Source organism: Brassica rapa, chromosome A09 (assembly GCF_000309985.2).
Source record: "Brassica rapa cultivar Chiifu-401-42 chromosome A09, CAAS_Brap_v3.01, whole genome shotgun sequence".
Taxonomy (NCBI): domain Eukaryota; kingdom Viridiplantae; phylum Streptophyta; class Magnoliopsida; order Brassicales; family Brassicaceae; genus Brassica; species Brassica rapa.
In genome coordinates this window covers 8496004-8515070 of record NC_024803.2, presented here as the reverse complement: position 1 = coordinate 8515070, position 19067 = coordinate 8496004, and the positions used below count along the sequence as shown (strand labels likewise).

Sequence of the window (19067 nt, the reverse complement as noted above, 5' to 3'; positions counted from 1 at the left end):
CTCCCGCTTACACAAACGGGCCCTTTCTATTTCGGCCCATTTATACATAATTTCTGTTTGTTTTTTAATTATATTTCGAAAAAAGCTGAGAGAACGTGTACAAGTGAGCACAGTGTAGGGTTACAAGTCCTTACTTTGTTTTTCATTTCTTAGGGTTTATGATCTTTGTCCTGCCTTTTAGCGATAGACATTGTCGTTTTGATACGGATCTTTCTAGGGTTTTGGCGTTTCGATTGACCTTTTAAAATTCTCTTCAGGATTGTTGTGGTGGTGATGGCTGAAAGAGAGATTAAGGTGATGTGTTACTTGGATGGTTGTATCAAGCATGGCCCTGATGGTGTCTACTTTGAAGGATCCACTCTTAAACAGGTGAGAGTCAAGCAAAATGCTAACTTTAGCAGTTTTCTTGATGAGATTTATCTAATAACTGGGTTAGATAAGACGACATCATCAAACTTTAGAATCTTCACTAGGTACCCGCTTGTTGTTTCACAACCGATGGCTAAGTATGTGCTTGTTACCGTCATGTGCGATAGCGATTTGGAGAGAATGCTTGAGGTTCCAAGCAAACATCCTTCTATAAACACTCTGGAATTGTTTTTGGATGTTAAACCAACAGCTTCTGTTGTTCCTCCTCCTGCTGACTTCTCATGGTCAATGGCAAAGCCCAGTGGTCCGTCCAAAAGACAGAAGAGGACACAGCCGGCTAATAAGGATGAGCCGAAGAACTACTCATATGCAGATGGTTTTGATGAGGATGCTTTAGCGTGTGAGATTAAACGTGTGGTCAGTGTACACCCCACGCTCTCAGTTTCAGAGTTGCACAAGTGGTGGAAAGACAAACATGGCTTTGGGCTTGATGGATTTGATCAAGTTGATGATGCTCAAGGGCTGATGCAGGAAGCGAAAGATAAAGCTATCAAAAGACTCTTCGGAGATTGGGATGAGAGTTTCAGATTCATACCCAAGTTAATGTCTGCGCTTCACTCTTCTAACGGGCTGCTCGTTGACTGGCAGTATGATGACTCTTTGCCTAATCCTGAACATGCATCCTTTCGCAGCGTGTTTTGGGCGTTTTCACAGTCTGTCCAAGGGTTTCAGCACTGCAGACCTCTGGTTGTTTTGGACACCAAGCACTTGAAGGGTAAGTACAATATGAAACTGATGATAGCCTCAGGGTTTGATGCAGCCAACAGTTTTTTCCCACTTGCCTTTGCGGTTACTAAAGAAGTATCCACTGATACTTGGCGCTGGTTTCTCACTAGAATCAGAGAGAAGGTAACACCAAGGAAGGGCCTTTGCCTCATCTTAAGGCACCACCCGGACATACTCGCTGTTGTTAATGAACCGGGGTCTCAGTGGAAAGAGCCCTGGGCTTATCACAGGTTCTGTTTGACTCATCTGTGCTACCAATTCTCTCGCCTCTTCCCAGACCACCACCACCATCACCACACGGAGTATCTTGTGATGAAGGCTGGGTTGTCGAGTCAGAAGGCAGAATTTGATTCCTACATGAAGGACATCGAAGAGAAGAGTCCAGAAGGGTGGAAATGGCTTAACCAAATCCCTCCGCATCAGTGGACTCTAGCTCATGACGGTGGTCTCAGATACGGAATCATGGAGATAGGTACAGAAGCTCTGTTTGCAGTTTATAGAAGCTCTCCGAGAATTACAATGACAGGGGGTGTGATGCTTCTGTTAGATGAGCTGAGAGACGCTTTCCACGTGTCTTTTAAGTGTAGCCGTCGTTCTCTTAACCGCGGTGGTGTCTACACAGAGTTTGTTATGGACAAACTTCGAAAGTCCGTGAAAGATTCCGCTTCATACGTTATAACGCCGTTAGAAGGAGATGCGTTTCAGGTCTCAAAGAAAAAGGGACGCGCTCTTATGGGGAAATATGAAGAAGAGAAGGAATGCATTGTTCAGTTGAATGACTCAACCTGCACGTGCGGGAAGTTCCAGAGGAAGAAGTTTCCATGTCTGCACGCTTTAGCGGTCTGCAAGAAGATGAAAATCGACCATTTTCAGTATGTAGACGACTGTTACTCTGCTGAAAGCTATTACAAAACTTATGAGGCCACATTTTCTCCTGTTCCGGAGTTGTCAGCTTGGCCGGAAGCTTCCGGAGTTCCAACATTGTTTCCCCCTGTCATTGCACCACCTCCACTTAAAGTATCAGGTAGATCTCAGATCTCAAAGTTAAACAGAATTGAATCAACCCGGACATAGGATTAAACCGGTTTAGGTTTATATTCAGTAGGAGATCATTCGTTATATACCTGTGTTATTTCTTTAATATTATGTTCTCAGTGACTTTTATTACCATCTCTTATTTGTCTGACACCATCTTTGTGTTTATCTTGTAAAAGGGAAAGGGAAAGGGAAAGGCAAAAGCAAGGAGCCTCCTAGTGATGAAGAGTTGAGAAATGCAATTCTTGATATCTTGAAAGTGATGGACTTTAAAATGGTAAGGACTTCGAACACCATCATGTAATTTCTGTGTTACAAGTTAGATGTTTGACAAAAGCTTTGTTGTTTTGTGACAGGCTTCGTTTACTGACATCATCAAGCAACTTGGTATGAGCGTAAGATTAGGTGTTTTCATTTCTCTTCTTTACTGATGGTTTCTTCTTTGTAACGTGCATTGTTTCACTATGTTTTTTTTTACAGCTGACAAGTTTCGATACAATCTCACCGCTCGAAAGTCATCCATAGAAGTAATGATCCAGTATGAGCTCGAGAAGTATGCAGCTGATTCCGAAGAGGAGGAAGAAGAGGATGAGGGTGAAGAAGAAGAAGAAGAAGATGAAGAAGGGTTGTGGTAGGAGGGAGCATTAACATTAGCTCGTTAGGATTCATTTCATGCCCTTTTTTAAAACAATCTTTTGAATTCTTGCGTATGCTTTCTAGTAACTGGTCAAATAGGTCTTATGTCAAACTGAACCAGGCTTAGAATCAAACCAGTGGGACTATTTTGCTGTGATGGTTATACTGAGTTGACTGCCCTATTCTTAGTTAAATCCTCAAAAAACTCACCAACAACAAGAAGCCTGGTCAGATTTGCTACGCTCTTGTTCTCAAGTCAGATTTTTTACGTTCTCCAAATATTATTATTATTATTATCAAACATTACATCACAATCACAAGAGAAACAAAAAAAGAACAAGTTTATTTGATTTAAGAGAAACATAACTTGAAAAAGACAACAAGAAAAGAAGAATACAAGTAAAAGACGGAACATGTTTTAACCCGGGATGAAAGAGACGCCAAAACTAGAGCTGTTGGACAATATCAACCTCGATATACCAGGATATATCCCATCTAAACCGATATCGGTCGGTTTGTCAGCACTGCCGAAAGCAAACTTGTAAGATCCGTTGACAGATTTCTGGATGGTGAAGGTACTGTCGTAACTTGACTTGGATCCGGACAGGACTACTTCTTTGATTGGCAGTGAGCTATTTGCAACTCTCCAGTACCCGGACTCATCACGGCAGAAAAAGCGCCTTGCGAACATGATGTTAAGCTCTGTTGATACACGTACGACATCATCTGATGATGATAATACAAATATAACTGGAGGAGGTGTTTCTACAACTGCATTAGAGAACAATACAACTCTTCGTGGGCATGAGAAGGGAGCAAGTGTCCTGTTTCCGTAACGGGAAATCCATGCTCTTTCTTCCGGCTTCCAGATGTAATAAGGAGCATTGGCCCTTACTGGTTGTCCGCCAGAGTCAAGTACTACTTCCTTCTCACCAGCCACAACAGCACCAGATGGTGTTATCGCAATGAGCAAGAAAGATATCATCAGTCCGAATATTTTGATTACGCCAGCTGTTTTCATCTTTCTTCTTTTTTCTGATTTTTTTTGCTTTGTGATCTTTTTGTTGAGTTCCTTTGATGATGCTAATGCTCTAGATTAGCTAGGGATATATAATGTGGTTCATTATTATTTTTTCTACACGCCATGTTGATTGTTGAACGTTCTTCTTTTATTGTACAAGTGTTGAACGTGCTACTTAAGCTTCTAAACATTTATTTTTTCCTTACGACCTGGATATTGATTACGAATTGATCTTCGTCAATGCTACCTACTAATTAATAAATATTATACACGCTTCAGGCGATCTTATAATGGCTTCAATCCAGTCTTTTTTTTTTTTATCTTTTTCTTTTTTATATATCCACGTGAACTGTGGACCATGCTTCTGAAGCTCTCATAATAATTCTTTTTCCCCCTTACCAGCTGGAGGTACGAGTGGATCTTAGTCAACGCAACTGATACTATGTGGAGGCCTTGGAATTAATACTTGTTTGAGTCAAGTGTGTAACAAATGCACAATCTGTGAGATTTATCCAAATCAGCTGCTTGTTTGTGTATACGTTATGTAACATAAGCTCCTCCGGATTCAATCGTCCCCACTTTGACAACAGAGCCTTTTCGATTTTTGGGTTCCTTTTATAACTGATAGTTATATTCTGGGTCCGATCCAAACCAGATTTGTAATATTGCGTTGCTGCTTTTGTACGTGAAAGATCAATCTGGTTCGTTATTATGTGAGCCGTTCAACCTAGATCAAAACAAAAGCTTATTTCGATTTATAATTTGGAAGATTTGATTCTTGTTCACATTAACATTTTGGGGTATGTAGATGATCATTTTATTTTAGGATTCTAAATGTCTGCTTTTCTGATGCTGATAATAACCTTCCTTGCTCTTGGTTTAGAGATAAAAAAATTGTTTCTGTTTATTTTACTGTTCCCTATACTACTGCTACATGGCGAATCATAGACAAGTCTGTGTTTTAGGGTTTAATCCCCTGAATTTTTAGGTTTTCCTTTGAATTCCTTTCAGGTTTGTTCATGGATATAATAGAGGCTCCAATGTTGTGTTACTGGAACGGTTGCATCAAGTTTAGCCGTAATGGCGTGTACTATGAAGGATCAAATCGTATGTATATTGTGTACCATCAGCTTCAAAGCGCAAGTGAAGCTTTACTAGATGGATCTGCTCTATCAAGTTACTGGATTAGATGGTTTCAAAAAAAGTTACTGGATTAGATACGCAGAAATCCAAGTAATGTGTAATGATATAATCATTTGACTTGGCTTTTAAACGGCGGTGGAATTTAGAATGTTTCATAACTTTTTGAAATTCGATGAAATTCTTAATATAATTTTTTTAATTAAAAGGTAAATTGGCAGTTTTTTTTGTTTTGTTTGTCGCAATTGACAATGGTTAAGATCCGCAGCTTACGCGGTATGAGTATTATATATATATATATATATATATATATTATTTTATGTAATAAATGTTTTTATATGCAATAATATATATATATAATAATTAAAAATCAACAACTATTACATACTTTCTCCGTTCTTAGAAGATTCATGTTATAGTTTTTTCACATTTATTAAGAAAACATTTAAAATTATATTTTCCAATACATTTTTTTTTCTTAATTAACTATTCTCAATAAATTTTAACCAATGAAATTTTATTAAACACAATTGTATTTTTTGAAAAGTACAATTTTTCATTAATTAATGTATTGAAAATATAAAAAATGTATCTTTTTGAAACAATTTTTTTCTTCTAAAAAATGGATCTTTAAGGAACAAAGGGAGTATATAATTAAATTGGTGTAAATATATAAATCAATTTTATTAATCCAAGCAATATATTTTTCTATTTGATAGGATATAACTAAATTTAAATGATATTAACATACATAGTATATTTTTAAAATTAATATCTATTAAATAATGTTTTCTACTTATATGATTTCTTTGATCATTTGTATCTTTTATAGAAAAAAAATTAAATTACTCATAACAAAATATTCATTATGGGATTAATAATTTTAGTAATTTATAGTTTTTTAAAATTAAGTTGTCAATGTTTGTTCAAAGCTTTTATCAAAAAAAAAAATTGTTCAAAGTAAATTTCAAAATTAAATATTTATTTATTTTATATGGTATATAATTTAATTTATAACAATATATATATATATATATATCTTTTAATCTTAATAATTAATTAAATTAGACGTTTTACTTATATGATTTGTAATTATTTGTATTCATAGCAAAAAATTTAAACCATGGATAATAAAATTTGAATGTGAGACTTTTATTAGTTTTAATAATTTATAGTTGTTTTTAAAAATTCAAAATATAACATATACAGAAAAATCTAAATTTTATTATATGGTTAATGTAGTTGTTTAATTTATTTTAATAATTTAAAATTAAACAAATATGATAGAAGATACACTAATTTTTATCAAATATTATTATTCAAAATCACTAATTGTCATATATACTTTAGCCACATTAGGCAATTCCGTAACTTTTATTTAAAAAAATAATAAAAAACCTTAATAATGAATTTATGGTTAATTTAATCAAAAGCTTATTATATATAATTAGATGGACCAACTCATTCTTCTAATGATTATAAGAATTATCATAGTAATGACATGTAGCTATAAAAGGAAAATTTGTAATGTTTTTCAATTAATATATAGGAGATAAAATATTAAGGAAATATTGCACACAAGTAAGAAAAATGAATGGAAATTCTTGGTATTATTAACAAAATCATTACTTATTTATTGTTGAAAACTAAAAGGAAATAGGATTTATCAAAGCTAAAAAGGAAATATGGTCCAAAAAATCCAATATATATATGGATAGACTTATTTCTTATCGCATATACACACACCCAACGAAAAAGAAACAATCATCTTTCACACTCATCAATCAGATTATACATTCTTCTCGACTTCCATCACCATGACTTCTTTCGATATGAACCCAGACATGATCATCGAGATTCTTTCTCATTCTCCTGCTTCGTTGGTGGGAAAGTGTAGACTCTTAAACAAAGAATGTAACAAGAGAACCTACGATTCTTCCTTTCTCAAACTCAATCTCCAAAGAACCAATTCCGTTTCCGGTTACTTCCTCGAATTCAGCGAGAGACTTAGGGTTCATTCCGCTTTTGTCAAAGATTTAGGCAACGTTCCTCGTGGGTCTGATGAAATCTCGCTGGATTTTCTACCACCAGGAAGAGTAAGTATTAAAGCTTGCGACGCAAGTCATGGGGTTTTGCTTTTTGTTAATGATCTGCCGGTTAAAGGAAGACAACCGGAGTACATCGTCTGCAAACCAACCACTAAACAGTACATGATTCTACCTAAACCAAAAACCCGGTATTTCACTATTGCACTCGGTTTAATGGTGATTGGATCTGATCCTTTCCGGTACAAGATCCTCAGGCTCTCACAGTTACCTGGCAACGAGAATAGGAGGTACAACTTCAGTTTCACTCTCGTCTGTGAAGTTTTCGATTCGGATTCGTTTGCATGGAAGAGATTAAACAACGTGGAGCTACCTAAAGAAGACTTACTGGTTCCAAGAGCAGCTAATCCGGTTGCTTCTTACGGGTTCTTACATTGGTTAACGACCAGCAACAATGTATTCCGGTTTTGTTTCAAAACCAATTCTTGGTCATTTTTTCCGGTTCCTGAGAATCTAGCGAGCGACGATTCTCTAAAGTTGACAAGATACGATGGAAAAGTTGGAGTTATTAGTTCGAGATCGAAGGAAGGAGTGGATTATCAGGACTTATGGGTTTTGGAGAGGAGTTTTGGGGATTCATGGGTAAATGTGAAAGAGATTAAAAGTATAGGGCTCGAACCTGTGGGGTTCTCAAGCAACGACGTCGTAACACTGGCTGACTTGGATGGAATGTGTTCATACAATATGAATAACGGGAAATCTCAGAAACTACAAATAAGAGCTCCAAAGTTTTTCCCTTCTTATTATTGGACCATGAGTTATTTTCCTTTCTATTCTGACTACGAGAGAATTGAACTTAACGGGAGATCTAATGGCTTATCAACATTATCAACAAGACACAAGACGTAGAAAAGGTTTAAAGACTTATGTGAGAATATGGGGTTACTAGGGTCGGCCCGCCCTACGGGCGGGATATGATTTTTTAGCGATTAAGATTTGTATTATTGCTGTTATATTTTGTTATTTATGTGGTTAGATTGCGAATAGAATTGATATGGGTGATAATGGTTTGTGTTTTAAGCTATGGATTAGGTGGATGATTTTATTGGATTAGGGATTATATGTGGTATATTTATTTTGGTTGTCTATTTCTCTATCCATAGATCTCTATTCTTGAGACTTGTTTCTGAGAGCAACTCCAGCGTTTGTTCAGGTGTCTCACCAAGACCAAACCAAGGCGACTATTCTCTCATCTTCGAGAGAGTTAGTTTCGTTGAACCTGAATGTTTTCCTGTTGTTCTGACGTATCAAGTTGTTAGGTGATGTGCTGAATATTTTAATTAGTAAGTTGGATTTTTTATTTTAGACATGTTTTCTTAAAAAAATATTTGTCAGGATGTTTTTGTCGTGTTATGAAAGATTGTCAATTTTGAACTTTTATGTGAAAATATTATATATGTTTTTTGTATTTGTTTGTTTGATGTTGTTAATTATTTTTTTGTTTGATGTTGTTAATTATGGAGTCATTTGGGATGATTTTAAGAAAAATGATTTTTTTCTCTTTCATTTTTTTGGGGTTACATTATTAGTACTACAAATGCAAGAGTGTTCTTTTAAAAAAATATTTATGCATTTAATACAAATAATTGTTAATTTGATCCAAAAAATAATTTCAGAGGGGTCATGATCAAACCATCACTTTAAAAATTAACAAAATCTCTAAACTTGGAAAAATAAAAAGATTAAAATTAAACTTACGGCTCTAAACCGGTTTATATATATGGAACTAAGTTTCTAAAGGTAGAATAAAGCTCCAGTAATTTTTAATCAGACTACTGTTTAATTTTTGCAACATATAGTTCAAGTGATTGCTAAGTTTATAATATGTTATACCAAATTAAATTTAAAATATTATATTTAAGAATTGTGTATATATTTTTTGTTTTTACATGTCACTTTTGATATTTTCAAATCCTATTATGAAACAAAAAAGGTTAGGAGCAATATAATTAATTGTTTTTCTTCAATATTTATGTACTGTAAGTAAAACTGGACAATATTTTATGGTTGTTTTCGAATGTGTTAGTAATTGGAAGAAGTTATATTAGATAGTTTTTTTAAAAAAAGTTTTTGTTTGTCTTTTTTTCTGATAATTATTTGTTATATTTGTTGATATATTATTTATAAATAACCAATTAGAATATGCAATAAATATTTTCCATGAATTTAATACATGAGTAAAGAGACATTTTAAGATCAATATATATTTTCCTAATTATCTGAATGTAATTCTGATTCATTGTTAGATGTTTGGGTCAAAAATTCAGAAGGAGACTTTGACAATGAACTATTTTATTATTTTATATAGCTATGATATTTGAGTGACTTCATGTGAAAACCTATCAGAATACAATACGGTTTTCTGATTATATATTCAGAGAAATACTACTTTGGGTCAAAAAATTAGAAGGAGAAACATTGACCATGGATTCTTTGATATAATTATGCATTCAATGAATTAATAATTTTATATCAAAACTATAAAAAAATCAGTTTTCCGATCACACATTCAAAGAAACACTATACTTTTTCCTTTGGATCAAAATTTTAGGATCCTATCACATAAATTATTTAGGCTGTATCAAAGAAACATTATATTTTTATCTTAACCTATATAAAACTATCGCTTGTATTTCTAAATATCCGGCAAAGATAGTAATAGTACTGTTCAAATCCAAGTATATGTTTGATTATATATAGGTCAAGTCAAGATAGTTTGATGATAAATAGATATTTTTATTCAAAATTAGAAATACATGTCGGTCTATATGTTGACCAATGTTTCTTGAGCCAATTTTTTTCCTAAATCTCTTCTTTTCAGAAAACAGGAGTTCAACTGCGTTCAAAAATAAATAAACTATAATTAAAAATGTAATCAAAATTAGAATTTGGGCCTGTAATTTAACCACTTTGGTACATTAGCCACATCTAATAAAGGCCTGTGATTTAGACTCGTTCTTCCCAGTCACGGACCTTACTTGAATAATCAACAGCGGCGGAGGAGATAGACTTCGAGACGATGTCGTATAGAACCCTCTCCGATCTGACGTCATCGTTTTCTTCTCACTTTTTCCTCGAGTCGCCGGAGAGCGACACTTCCATCCCCGGGCAAGCCGGTAAATCGGAAGGGAAGGAGGAGTAGTCGGAAGAACTCGACGGATTTGTGGAGATAGGGTTCTAGCGAACGCAACGCCGTCATCGCCGATGGGTCTGAACCGGCTGTGGACAGATCCGTTGGTTCCTTCGCCCGCGCACCAGATCCGTTCGCTCGATGTTTACCCTCAGTTTTTGACGGTGTTTGATGCCATGAGTGATAGAGAGACGTCAGGTTGAGCTAGAGAGAGTTTTAAAGTCTCGATCTTGTTCTTCTTCTCTTCATCTTCTTCCACTTCTTGTTTGACCTGGTCGTGAGCCTTTCGCATCAAAGGATTTGGATTGGGTTCTCTGATGTTGTCAAAAAAGATATCACCGTATACTCTGAGTTCAAGGTGAGAGATATCACATATATTTATACCGAATCTCACACCGTCTCTGAGACCTAAAGATCACTTTGAAGACACATGAATCAATGGGATTAAAGAGTGAACCATTAATCACACCGTTTCTCGCCGCGAGAGGAATCGCAAACGACACCACATCGCCGTCGCACGGTAAGGAAGAGACGTTCTCCGTACCTTCGTTGCAGCGTATTAGATGCTTTCATCCACGTCAGGCCTAAGAAAGTCTAATCCAACAGTCCATTACACAATAGATATAACGAAGCCCAACATCACCTATTAATGAAGCGCTGCGTTTAGAAGGAATGGGACACGCGTCAGACCAGGAGAGAACGACTTAGTGACGTGTCTTAACGTGAGAGAAGCAAACACTTCTTTATAGTAATAGAAGATTGGTAGATAATTTTCAATAATTTGTCAATAAGGAGTCAGTAGAATCTATTGTTATTGAAATGATTTTTTTTTTTAAATATCTTGTTAGTTTAATTTAAATAAAAATTCATTCAAATCTCTGGTTATTCATCATCATTTATAATCTAATTCTATCTAAATCTAATATTGTTTAACAATGAAAACAATTCTCCACATTCTACTCCTAAGTAAAATATAACTTTAGTGTATCAAAAAAGTGTTTAAAAAAGAGTAATATAACTTTAAAATACCATGCATACATGATTTTTTAAATTTTGTAAAATCAAAAATGTTAGGGATAATTAATAGTATGTCAAATCTTTTTTTTTTTCCTACTCAGACGACTTTTTGCTTCCGAACTGGTTTTGCCTCCGGATAAAATAGAAAAATTTCGCTTAAAGAGGATTTTTCCATTCTAGGATATTGGATGATCTAACGTAAATTTCAACTACAAAAATTTTCAAACAAGGTTATTAAACCCCAGAACAAAGGGATCAATTATTCTACACTTCGATTATACAGACATGCGGCACTAAACCCATATGTTGTAATTTGTGCTCTAAAAATCAAAAATACACTACTTTTAGTCTTTTATTCTTGTTTTAATTATTTGCTTCATGTTTCCCTAGTATCATGAAAAACTTTACTTTATTTATAATAATAAAAATATGTAAACCAGAGTATACATATTTGCAGAATCCACATAATGTTTAAAAAGTTACACTCTTTCACAAATCAAGCTCCCAGGACTCCTTAAACTCCAATTAATTACATGACGTATTTATGGTAAAAAACATTGTATGATAAAATTATTAGGACGAAAGTCACGGGAACACTACATAAATGGCGGACAACAACGGCCAGACACAAACCAAATCAAACTTAGACCAAAACGTTACAGTTTGCATGCAATTAATAATAAAATATATTTTCTGCGTTCTCTGCAAAAAAAAACCGTTACAGAGGAGACAGCGAAAACCTTTGAGGAAATCTTTTCTAGGACGACTCGGAAGCAGCAAACCCCAAAAGAGAACAAAGGAAAATAATTTTCTCTTCTGAAGCCCTCTTCTGATTAGAAGTTACATTTTATAGGTAAAAAGATCTATTTTCCTATCGGTTTTGGTTTCTTTATTTGGAACCCTAACTTTTTTGAGATTTGTTTGCCTAGTTTGAACCCTAATTATATTTCTTTAGGTATTGAAAGGTTCTTCTGATTCAAAGTTATTATAGGTAATATCTTCAATCTTTTTAACGATTGGTGTCTTCTCAATTTTTTTAGTTATCAACCCATAATTTTGAGATATAGTGTGTTTTTTTCTGTCAGATTCGATTACTCAACGATGTGATTTGAAATATTCCAAAAGAGAATTCATCGATCCTTGACGAACAAGGATCTTCATTTCAGGTTTTTCTCTTTCTTCTGTTTTTTTTTTAATTGTCCGTTCAAATGATAAAACGGTTTTAAATGTAAATTGATTTTTTTTTCTCTATTTAATTATGATATTCTTTTCATGTTTTTTTTTTGGATCAGCCATCAGCAGATCAAACCTAGTTCGGTTTTGTTGGTTATTTTGTACAAAGCCATTTGATGGAGCAGTTCAGGCAAATCGGCGAGGTTCTCGGAAGCTTAAACGCGCTTATGGTATTACAAGACGATATCTTGATCAACCAAAGACAATGCTGTTTGTTATTAGACATTTTCAGTTTGGGTTTCAACACCGTAGCCGAAGAGATCAGACAAAACTTGAAGCTGGAAGAGAAACATACCAAATGGAGAGCCCTTGAACAGCCTTTGAAAGAGCTATACAGAGTGTTTAAAGAAGGCGAAACCTATGTTCGAAGCTGCATGTCTAATAAAGATTGGTGGGGCAAAGTAATCAACTTTCATCAGAACAAAGATTGTGTTGAGTTTCACATACACAACTTGTTCTGTTACTTCCCCGCGGTCATCGAGGCGATAGAGACAGCTGGAGAGATCTCTGGTCTCGACCCTTCTGAGATGGACAGAAGGAGAGTTGTCTTCTCTAGAAAGTACGATAGAGAGTGGAATGATCCTAAGCTGTTTCAGTGGAGGTTTGGGAAACAGTATCTGATTCCCAAGGATATTTGTAGTCGCTTTGAGAATTCATGGAGAGAAGACAGGTGGAATCTAGTTGAGGCGTTACAACAGAAGAGGAAGTCCAAGAGCGATGAGATTGGCAAGACCGAGAAGCGTTTAGCTGACTTTCTGTTGAAGAAACTGACCGGTTTGGAACAGTTTAACGGTAAGCTCTTCCCGAGTTCAATACTCGTTGGCTCTAAAGATTACCAAGTGAGGAGGAGACTAGGCGGTGGTGGCCAGTACAAGGAGATTCAATGGTTAGGTGATTCTTTCGTGTTGAGACATTTTTTAGGGGATCTCGAGCCTTTGGATGCGGAGATATCTTCTCTGTTATCGCTATGTCACTCGAATATACTTCAGTACCTATGTGGATTCTATGATAAAGAGAAGAAAGAATGTTCTCTGGTAATGGAGTTAATGCACAAAGACTTGAAAAGCTACATGAAGGAGAATTGTGGACCTAGAAGAAGATATCTCTTCTCTGTTCCCGTTGTGATTGATATAATGCTTCAGATCGCCCGAGGCATGGAGTATCTTCATTCAAACGAGATCTTCCATGGAGACTTGAATCCCATGAATATTCTTTTGAAAGAGAGAAGTCACACCGAAGGTTACTTCCACGCCAAGATATCCGGTTTCGGTTTGAACTCAGTCAAAACTTTTACTCGAGCTTCCTCTAGACCAACCACTCCTGCTCCTGTGATATGGTATGCACCTGAGGTTCTAACAGAGATGGAACAAGATCTCAAAGGTATAACAGTTCCGAGATCAAAGTTTACTCATAAAGCTGATGTGTATAGCTTTGCTATGGTGTGTTTTGAGCTTATAACCGGTAAGGTACCATTTGAAGATAGTCATCTACAAGGAGATGAGATGGGTAAGAACATAAGAAGGGGAGATAGACCTCTCTTCCCATTCCCTTCTCCTAAATACCTTGTTAGTCTTATCAAACGGTGTTGGCACTCAGAACCTAGCCAGCGTCCCACTTTCTCTTCCATTTGCCGGATACTCCGCTACGTAAAGAAGTTCTTAGTTGTGAATCCGGATCAGGGTCACATCCAAATCCAAACTCCGCTTGTTGATTGCTGGGACTTGGAAGCAAGATTCTTGAAAAAGTTCTCAATCGAGACAGGGTCTCACGCGGAGTCCGTGATGCAAATACCGTTCCAGCTTTACTCGTACAGAGTCGCAGAGAAGGAGAAGATGAGTCCAAACTTGAACATGAACAAAGAAGAGAGTTCGGACACAGGAGGTGAGTCTGCTTCAGAAAGCGTTTCAGATCCACCAACAACAACGCCAAAGTATACAAAGTCATTGTGCTTAGATGCAATATCTGAGTACTCAGAGTCGGATACAAGATCACTTTACTCAGAAGCTCCTAAGAAAAAGATCTCACCAGCTTCAAAGAAAAGTGGTGACATGGCCAAACTCAGAAGAAACTCAAGCGCAGGTTGGTTACATTTTACACAACCAAAATGATCCTTAGTTCTAAAGACTAAACTCTTTTTTAAATGGTTGTAAGGTTTACGGTCAACAGGATCATCGCCAGTAAAGCCAAGACCAGCACCGAAAGTGTCATTGCCGTTAAGTCCATTTGGAAGAAACAGCAAAGCAAGGAAGGATACAAGATTGCCTTTGAGTCCTATGAGCCCTATGAGTCCTTTGGGCCATACAAGACGGAGTAGACATCTCTCTGGTCCTGCTTCAGACTCTGAGCTAACTTAGCTTTATAAAACACACACACTTCTTGTTTTTTTTGTTTTTTTGTTTTTTTGCAAGAATCTTAAATTAAGACAAAAAGTTTTCCGACAAGCAACTTTAGTTTCAATTCTTGATTATTTTTGTTGTGTAATTTTTACTCTTTTAGTTTCAATTCTTTTAATTATAAAATTATTTTGTTGAAGTATAAAAATTATTTTGATGAATTATACAATTATAAAAATTAATGAATTATAAAAATATATTTAGTCTCAATTTTTTGAGTTTAGTTATAGAGTTATTTTGATGAATTACAAAAAAATAAACTAGACGAATTGTGGATTACACTATTATTGTTTAATTTAACTGATTTAAATTAATTTTAAGTTGTAACTAATTTAAAACAGTTTTAAAAAGTTTAAGTTGTATAAATTAAATTTTAAGAAATTCATGATTTGCCGCGGCAAACCTATTTTAAGAACATTGCTTTTGTTAGATACCACTTTCTAGCTTCTGCAATGTCATCGCAGTCGCAATTACGTTTGATTATCAACGAGTTCTCTAAAAAATTTCAAACGAAGCTGAATACACAGAAGCTGCATAGCTTCGTTACCAAGTCCCAACTCGCGCGTGATCCGTATTTCGCCACGCAGCTCGTTAGATACTACTCCTTAAACGATGACCTTCTCTCTGCACGCAAACTGTTCGACGTATTTCCTGAGAGAAGCGTTTTCCTCTGGAACTCTGTTATTCGAGCTTACGCTAAATCCCATCATCTTGGCCCCGCTTCCTCACTCTTCTCTCAGATGCTTAGCTCCGATACGAAGCCAGATAGTTTCACCTACGCGTGCTTAGCTCGTGGCTGCTCAGAGAGTTTTGATACAGAGGGATTGAGGTGTATCCATGGGAATGCTATTGTGTCTGGTCTTGGATTTGACCGAGTTTGCGGCAGTACACTTGTTAAAGCTTATTCAAAAGCTGGCCTAACGTTTGAAGCGAGTAAGTTGTTTTATTCAATACCAGAGCCAGATGTTCCTCTGTGGAATGCTATGCTCTCTGGATATGGAAGTTGTGGATATTGGGAAGAAGGAATCAGTATGTTTAATATAATGTTACGTCAAGGAAACAGACCTGATTGTTATACGATGGTAGCCTTGATGACTGGAGTGATTGATCCTGGTTTAACACTCGTTGCTCGGTCTGTTCATGGGTTTTGTTTGAAAGTGGGTTTAGACTCTCAGTCTTATGTTGGTTGTGCGCTTGTGAGCATGTACTCGAGGTGCAAGTGTATTGCTTCTGCTTGTGGTGTGTTTAGTGGCATCTCTGAGCCTACTGATTTAGTTGCGTGTTCTTCTTTGATAAACGGTTACTCCAAATGTGGATACCACAAGGAGGCTTTGTGTCTATTTAATGAGCTGAGAATGAGTGGTAAGAAGCCAGATTCTGTTCTCGTTGCGATTGTATTAGGGTCTTGTGCTGAGTTATCGAATTCGCTCTACGGACAAGAGGTGCATAGTTATGTTATTCGACAAGGACTGGAACTTGATATAAAGGTTAGCTCCGCTCTTATAGACATGTACTCAAAATGCGGGGTTCTTGACTCAGCTATGACTCTTTTCGCTAAAGTTCCAGAGAAGAGCGTTATTTCTTTCAACTCTGTTATCTTGGGTCTTGGCTTGCACGGATTCGCATCCTCTGCTTTTGAAATGTTCAATGAGATGCTTGAGATGGGGTTGAAACCCGACGAGGTCACTTTCTCTGCTCTCCTTTGTACATGTTGCCATTCCGGTCTTTTACGCGAAGGTCAAGAGATGTTCATGAGAATGAAGAGGGAGTTTGGCGTTGAGCCAAGGACAGAGCATCATGTTTACATCGTGAAGCTGATGGGGATGGCTCGAAAACTGGAAGAAGCATTTGAGTTTGTAATGTCGCTGCGAAGACCGATTGATTCAGGGATTTGGGGAGCGTTATTGTCATGTTGTGAAGTTCACGAGGATGCTCATTTGGCTGAAGTTGTAGCAGAGAAGATAAGGGAGAACGAGGAGGAAGAGAGAAGAAGTGTTTACAACGTTATGCTCTCTAATGTGTATGCAAGATATGGGAAATGGGATGAAGTAGAGATGCTTAGAGATGGAGTTTCAGAAAGCTTTGGAGGTAAATTGCCAGGCATTAGTTGGGTTTAACCGCAAGGAAGCAGTTAATGGCTTGGTTGGGTCTATGTTGAGGCATAGATGAAAAAAAAGTTTAGGAATGGAGTATAAGCTAAGCATAGAAGAAGCTCTTCGGTGATGTTTGAGAAGCAGTACGAAGATAAAGAGGGGAGATCAAGGACGCCATGGTTGGCAAAAGGATGTTCAGTAGGAAGATGAGGTTAGTAACAAGCTCTCGAATTAGGATTTTAGAGAAGTGAATGATAGGTAAATTGCTAATGATAGTGGCAGAGATATATCTATCCTTGGTAGAGATGTTATCATTAGGACACCTATTTATTTATTTATGTATTAAACAATAACTGAAAGTGCAGAACATTTTAAGTACATAATGATTTCAAGATTGATATCAAACGGTATCTCCCTTAACAAAGCTAGAATAAGAAAAGCAACTAGGTAGGTCATTAGAAAGTACACAGTAGAGGAGTTGTCGATTTACTTCTTGGTTGATTCCTTCTCATTAAACTCCTTACAGAATGCAATTATTCTTCCAGCCCACAGATGAAGATCATCTTGGTTGTTTTGAATATACCCTTGCAACTGTTTGATGTTAGAAGCTTGACCTGAGCCTCCTCCTGATGATGATGTTCCTCCAATGGTATCTGCAATGACAGCTAGTAAAGCTGCTAAAAACACACACCTCTTCGTTTGCAGACTGCCAAACATATCTGAGTCGAATATCCTAGAGTAAATCCATGTGCACTTAGACTTTCTATCACCCTCGTCTAAGCTAGGATCCTCGTAGCGTTTTAATATCTCCATGATTGTTTCTAGGCCTTCTTCGGCAGCGTGATGACGGAGTACATGACGAAACACATGGTGCGGCACAGCGAGTTTACTAGCGTTTGAGATAAACAGAGTATAAGCATGAAGTCCTGTAAACCCCAGATGGCTCTCAAACAACGTTTTGCAGATGGCTCGATTCTTGCTGCATCCACTAAGCTCTTGGAATGCTAAAAGAAAAGGAGCTACTGAGTTGCGAATTGTTGTACTTTTCTGAAGAAGTCTCCTCAGACATTTTAAGCACTCGTGATCCAGTGAGAGACTAAACTCTAAGGGAGCTTTGTAAAAACTCTGGTAATGCTCAGGAAGATAAGACCAAGCCTTTACAAGAGCATCATGCTCCTTGGTAGCTAGTCTCAACACTGCAGCGCAGTAAAAACATGCCGTTCTCACCCAGTTTAAACCGTTGCCTGTTGTGGTAAACAGGATCAGATCTTTATCATCAGGAGGGGATCTCCATCTGGATGATTTGCAGAGTATTCCATCAGAGAGTCTAGTGTACTCTTCAAGCTCTCTTGCCTTTGAACTCTCCCATAATCCACCAAACACAGATTCATTTGGATTTTCACAAGAAACTAAACCCCAAGCACATACCATGAGAGCACCCACAGATCTAAAACTTACCTCAATTGTTAGAGAAGTTAGAGCTTCTCTGATGATTTGAATCCTCTCATCAAATGTTCCAACTTGATTCCAGGCATCGAGATTGATAACCTTCCTATCCTTCAACATCTCGTTTGTCCATACCACTTTGTTAGGGTTCGGTTTGTGTCTGACTGATGAAAGAGCTTCCCACTTTTTCATAAGATGTGGGTTGAAAAAACTACTAGCCGAAAGAGTGTCATCTGGTTCATTCGGAGATGTTGCCATTGATCCAGTAGTGGTCTTCTTGGTCCTTGAAGCAGGTCCTGGCTTTTAAATCGGAGGAGGTATCAACAAAATAAAGGTAACAAGCCGTCAGAAGAACTCCTCCACCTTTTTAACCTAACTGTAAGAGAAGAGACAATCTAACAGGCCTGGGCCTGGGCCTGAGCCTGTACAATCTTGATATGGACCTCCGGACTGATACATGAAAATTGTTATACCATATGAGATAAAATATTATACACGGTTAATGTTCACATGCAAATTAAAAAAAAAAAAATTATCAAAGGAGATTGAAAGTATTTTTGAATGTAATATAATTACCTTAGGATAGCAATAAATTTTTTTTATCACAAATATAGATTTTAAAAATCAAAATAACCAAAATATTTTATTAAATAGGTAAATATA

At 36.4% G+C, this 19067-nt stretch overlaps 5 protein-coding genes across 10 annotated transcripts; 4 read left to right on the top strand and 1 right to left on the bottom strand.

Moving 5' to 3' along the window:
* Positions 1-35: 35 nt before the first annotated feature.
* On the top strand, positions 36-3066 carry LOC103838146. Of its 2 annotated transcripts, none has more exons than XM_018654243.2 (4): positions 36-2179; positions 2376-2467; positions 2547-2577; positions 2671-3066. In XM_018654243.2, exons 1-4 carry the CDS (start codon positions 274-276, stop codon positions 2823-2825), a joined length of 2184 nt encoding a protein of 727 aa, XP_018509759.1. In that variant the 5' UTR covers positions 36-273; the 3' UTR covers positions 2826-3066. The 2 variants fall into 2 exon arrangements, with proteins under 2 accessions (XP_018509759.1, XP_018509758.1); XM_018654242.2 differs by having other exon boundaries at positions 2370-2467.
* A 178-nt stretch (positions 3067-3244) lies between these two features.
* On the bottom strand, positions 3245-3811 carry LOC103838321 (kunitz trypsin inhibitor 6-like). The gene has a single exon (XM_009114755.3). The coding sequence runs from the start codon at positions 3809-3811 to the stop codon at positions 3245-3247; it is 567 nt and encodes a 188-aa protein (XP_009113003.3).
* A 2993-nt stretch (positions 3812-6804) lies between these two features.
* LOC103838322 lies at positions 6805-7941 on the top strand. The gene has a single exon (XM_009114756.2). It carries the CDS (start codon positions 6805-6807, stop codon positions 7939-7941), a length of 1137 nt encoding a protein of 378 aa, XP_009113004.1.
* Positions 7755-14888, top strand: LOC108869849 (probable serine/threonine-protein kinase DDB_G0278665). 5 transcript variants are annotated; one of them, XM_033279431.1, is made up of 4 exons: positions 7755-7973; positions 8345-8346; positions 10981-14551; positions 14624-14888. In XM_033279431.1, the coding sequence occupies exons 3-4, from the start codon at positions 12589-12591 to the stop codon at positions 14824-14826; spliced, it is 2166 nt and encodes a 721-aa protein (XP_033135322.1). In that variant the 5' UTR covers positions 7755-7973; positions 8345-8346; positions 10981-12588; the 3' UTR covers positions 14827-14888. The 5 variants fall into 5 exon arrangements, with proteins under 5 accessions (XP_033135322.1, XP_033135324.1, XP_033135325.1 ...); XM_033279433.1 differs by lacking the exons at positions 7755-7973; positions 8345-8346 and having other exon boundaries at positions 11046-12092; positions 12195-12230; positions 12325-14551; XM_033279434.1 differs by lacking the exons at positions 7755-7973; positions 8345-8346 and having other exon boundaries at positions 11046-12230; positions 12325-12405; positions 12532-14551.
* A 384-nt stretch (positions 14889-15272) lies between these two features.
* LOC103838151 (putative pentatricopeptide repeat-containing protein At1g64310) lies at positions 15273-19006 on the top strand. The gene has a single exon (XM_009114572.3). It carries the CDS (start codon positions 15318-15320, stop codon positions 16980-16982), a length of 1665 nt encoding a protein of 554 aa, XP_009112820.1. The 5' UTR covers positions 15273-15317; the 3' UTR covers positions 16983-19006.
* The last annotated feature ends 61 nt before the right edge of the window (positions 19007-19067 follow it).

Excerpts from the sequence above, each read along its gene's own strand:
- LOC103838151 (XM_009114572.3), top strand. The coding sequence starts at position 15,318 with ATGTCATCGCAGTCGCAATTACGTTTGATTATCAACGAGTTCTCTAAA.
- LOC103838321 (XM_009114755.3), bottom strand. The coding sequence starts at position 3,811 with ATGATATCTTTCTTGCTCATTGCGATAACACCATCTGGTGCTGTTGTG.
- LOC108869849 (XM_033279431.1), top strand. The coding sequence starts at position 12,589 with ATGGAGCAGTTCAGGCAAATCGGCGAGGTTCTCGGAAGCTTAAACGCG. Across the intron at positions 14,552-14,623 it reads CAGAAGAAACTCAAGCGCAG|GTTTACGGTCAACAGGATCA; the intron begins GTTGGTTACATT and ends AATGGTTGTAAG.
- LOC103838322 (XM_009114756.2), top strand. The coding sequence starts at position 6,805 with ATGACTTCTTTCGATATGAACCCAGACATGATCATCGAGATTCTTTCT.
- LOC103838146 (XM_018654242.2), top strand. The coding sequence starts at position 274 with ATGGCTGAAAGAGAGATTAAGGTGATGTGTTACTTGGATGGTTGTATC. Across the intron at positions 2,180-2,369 it reads ACCTCCACTTAAAGTATCAG|GGAAAGGGAAAGGGAAAGGC; the intron begins GTAGATCTCAGA and ends ATCTTGTAAAAG. Across the intron at positions 2,578-2,670 it reads TGACATCATCAAGCAACTTG|CTGACAAGTTTCGATACAAT; the intron begins GTATGAGCGTAA and ends TTTTTTTTACAG.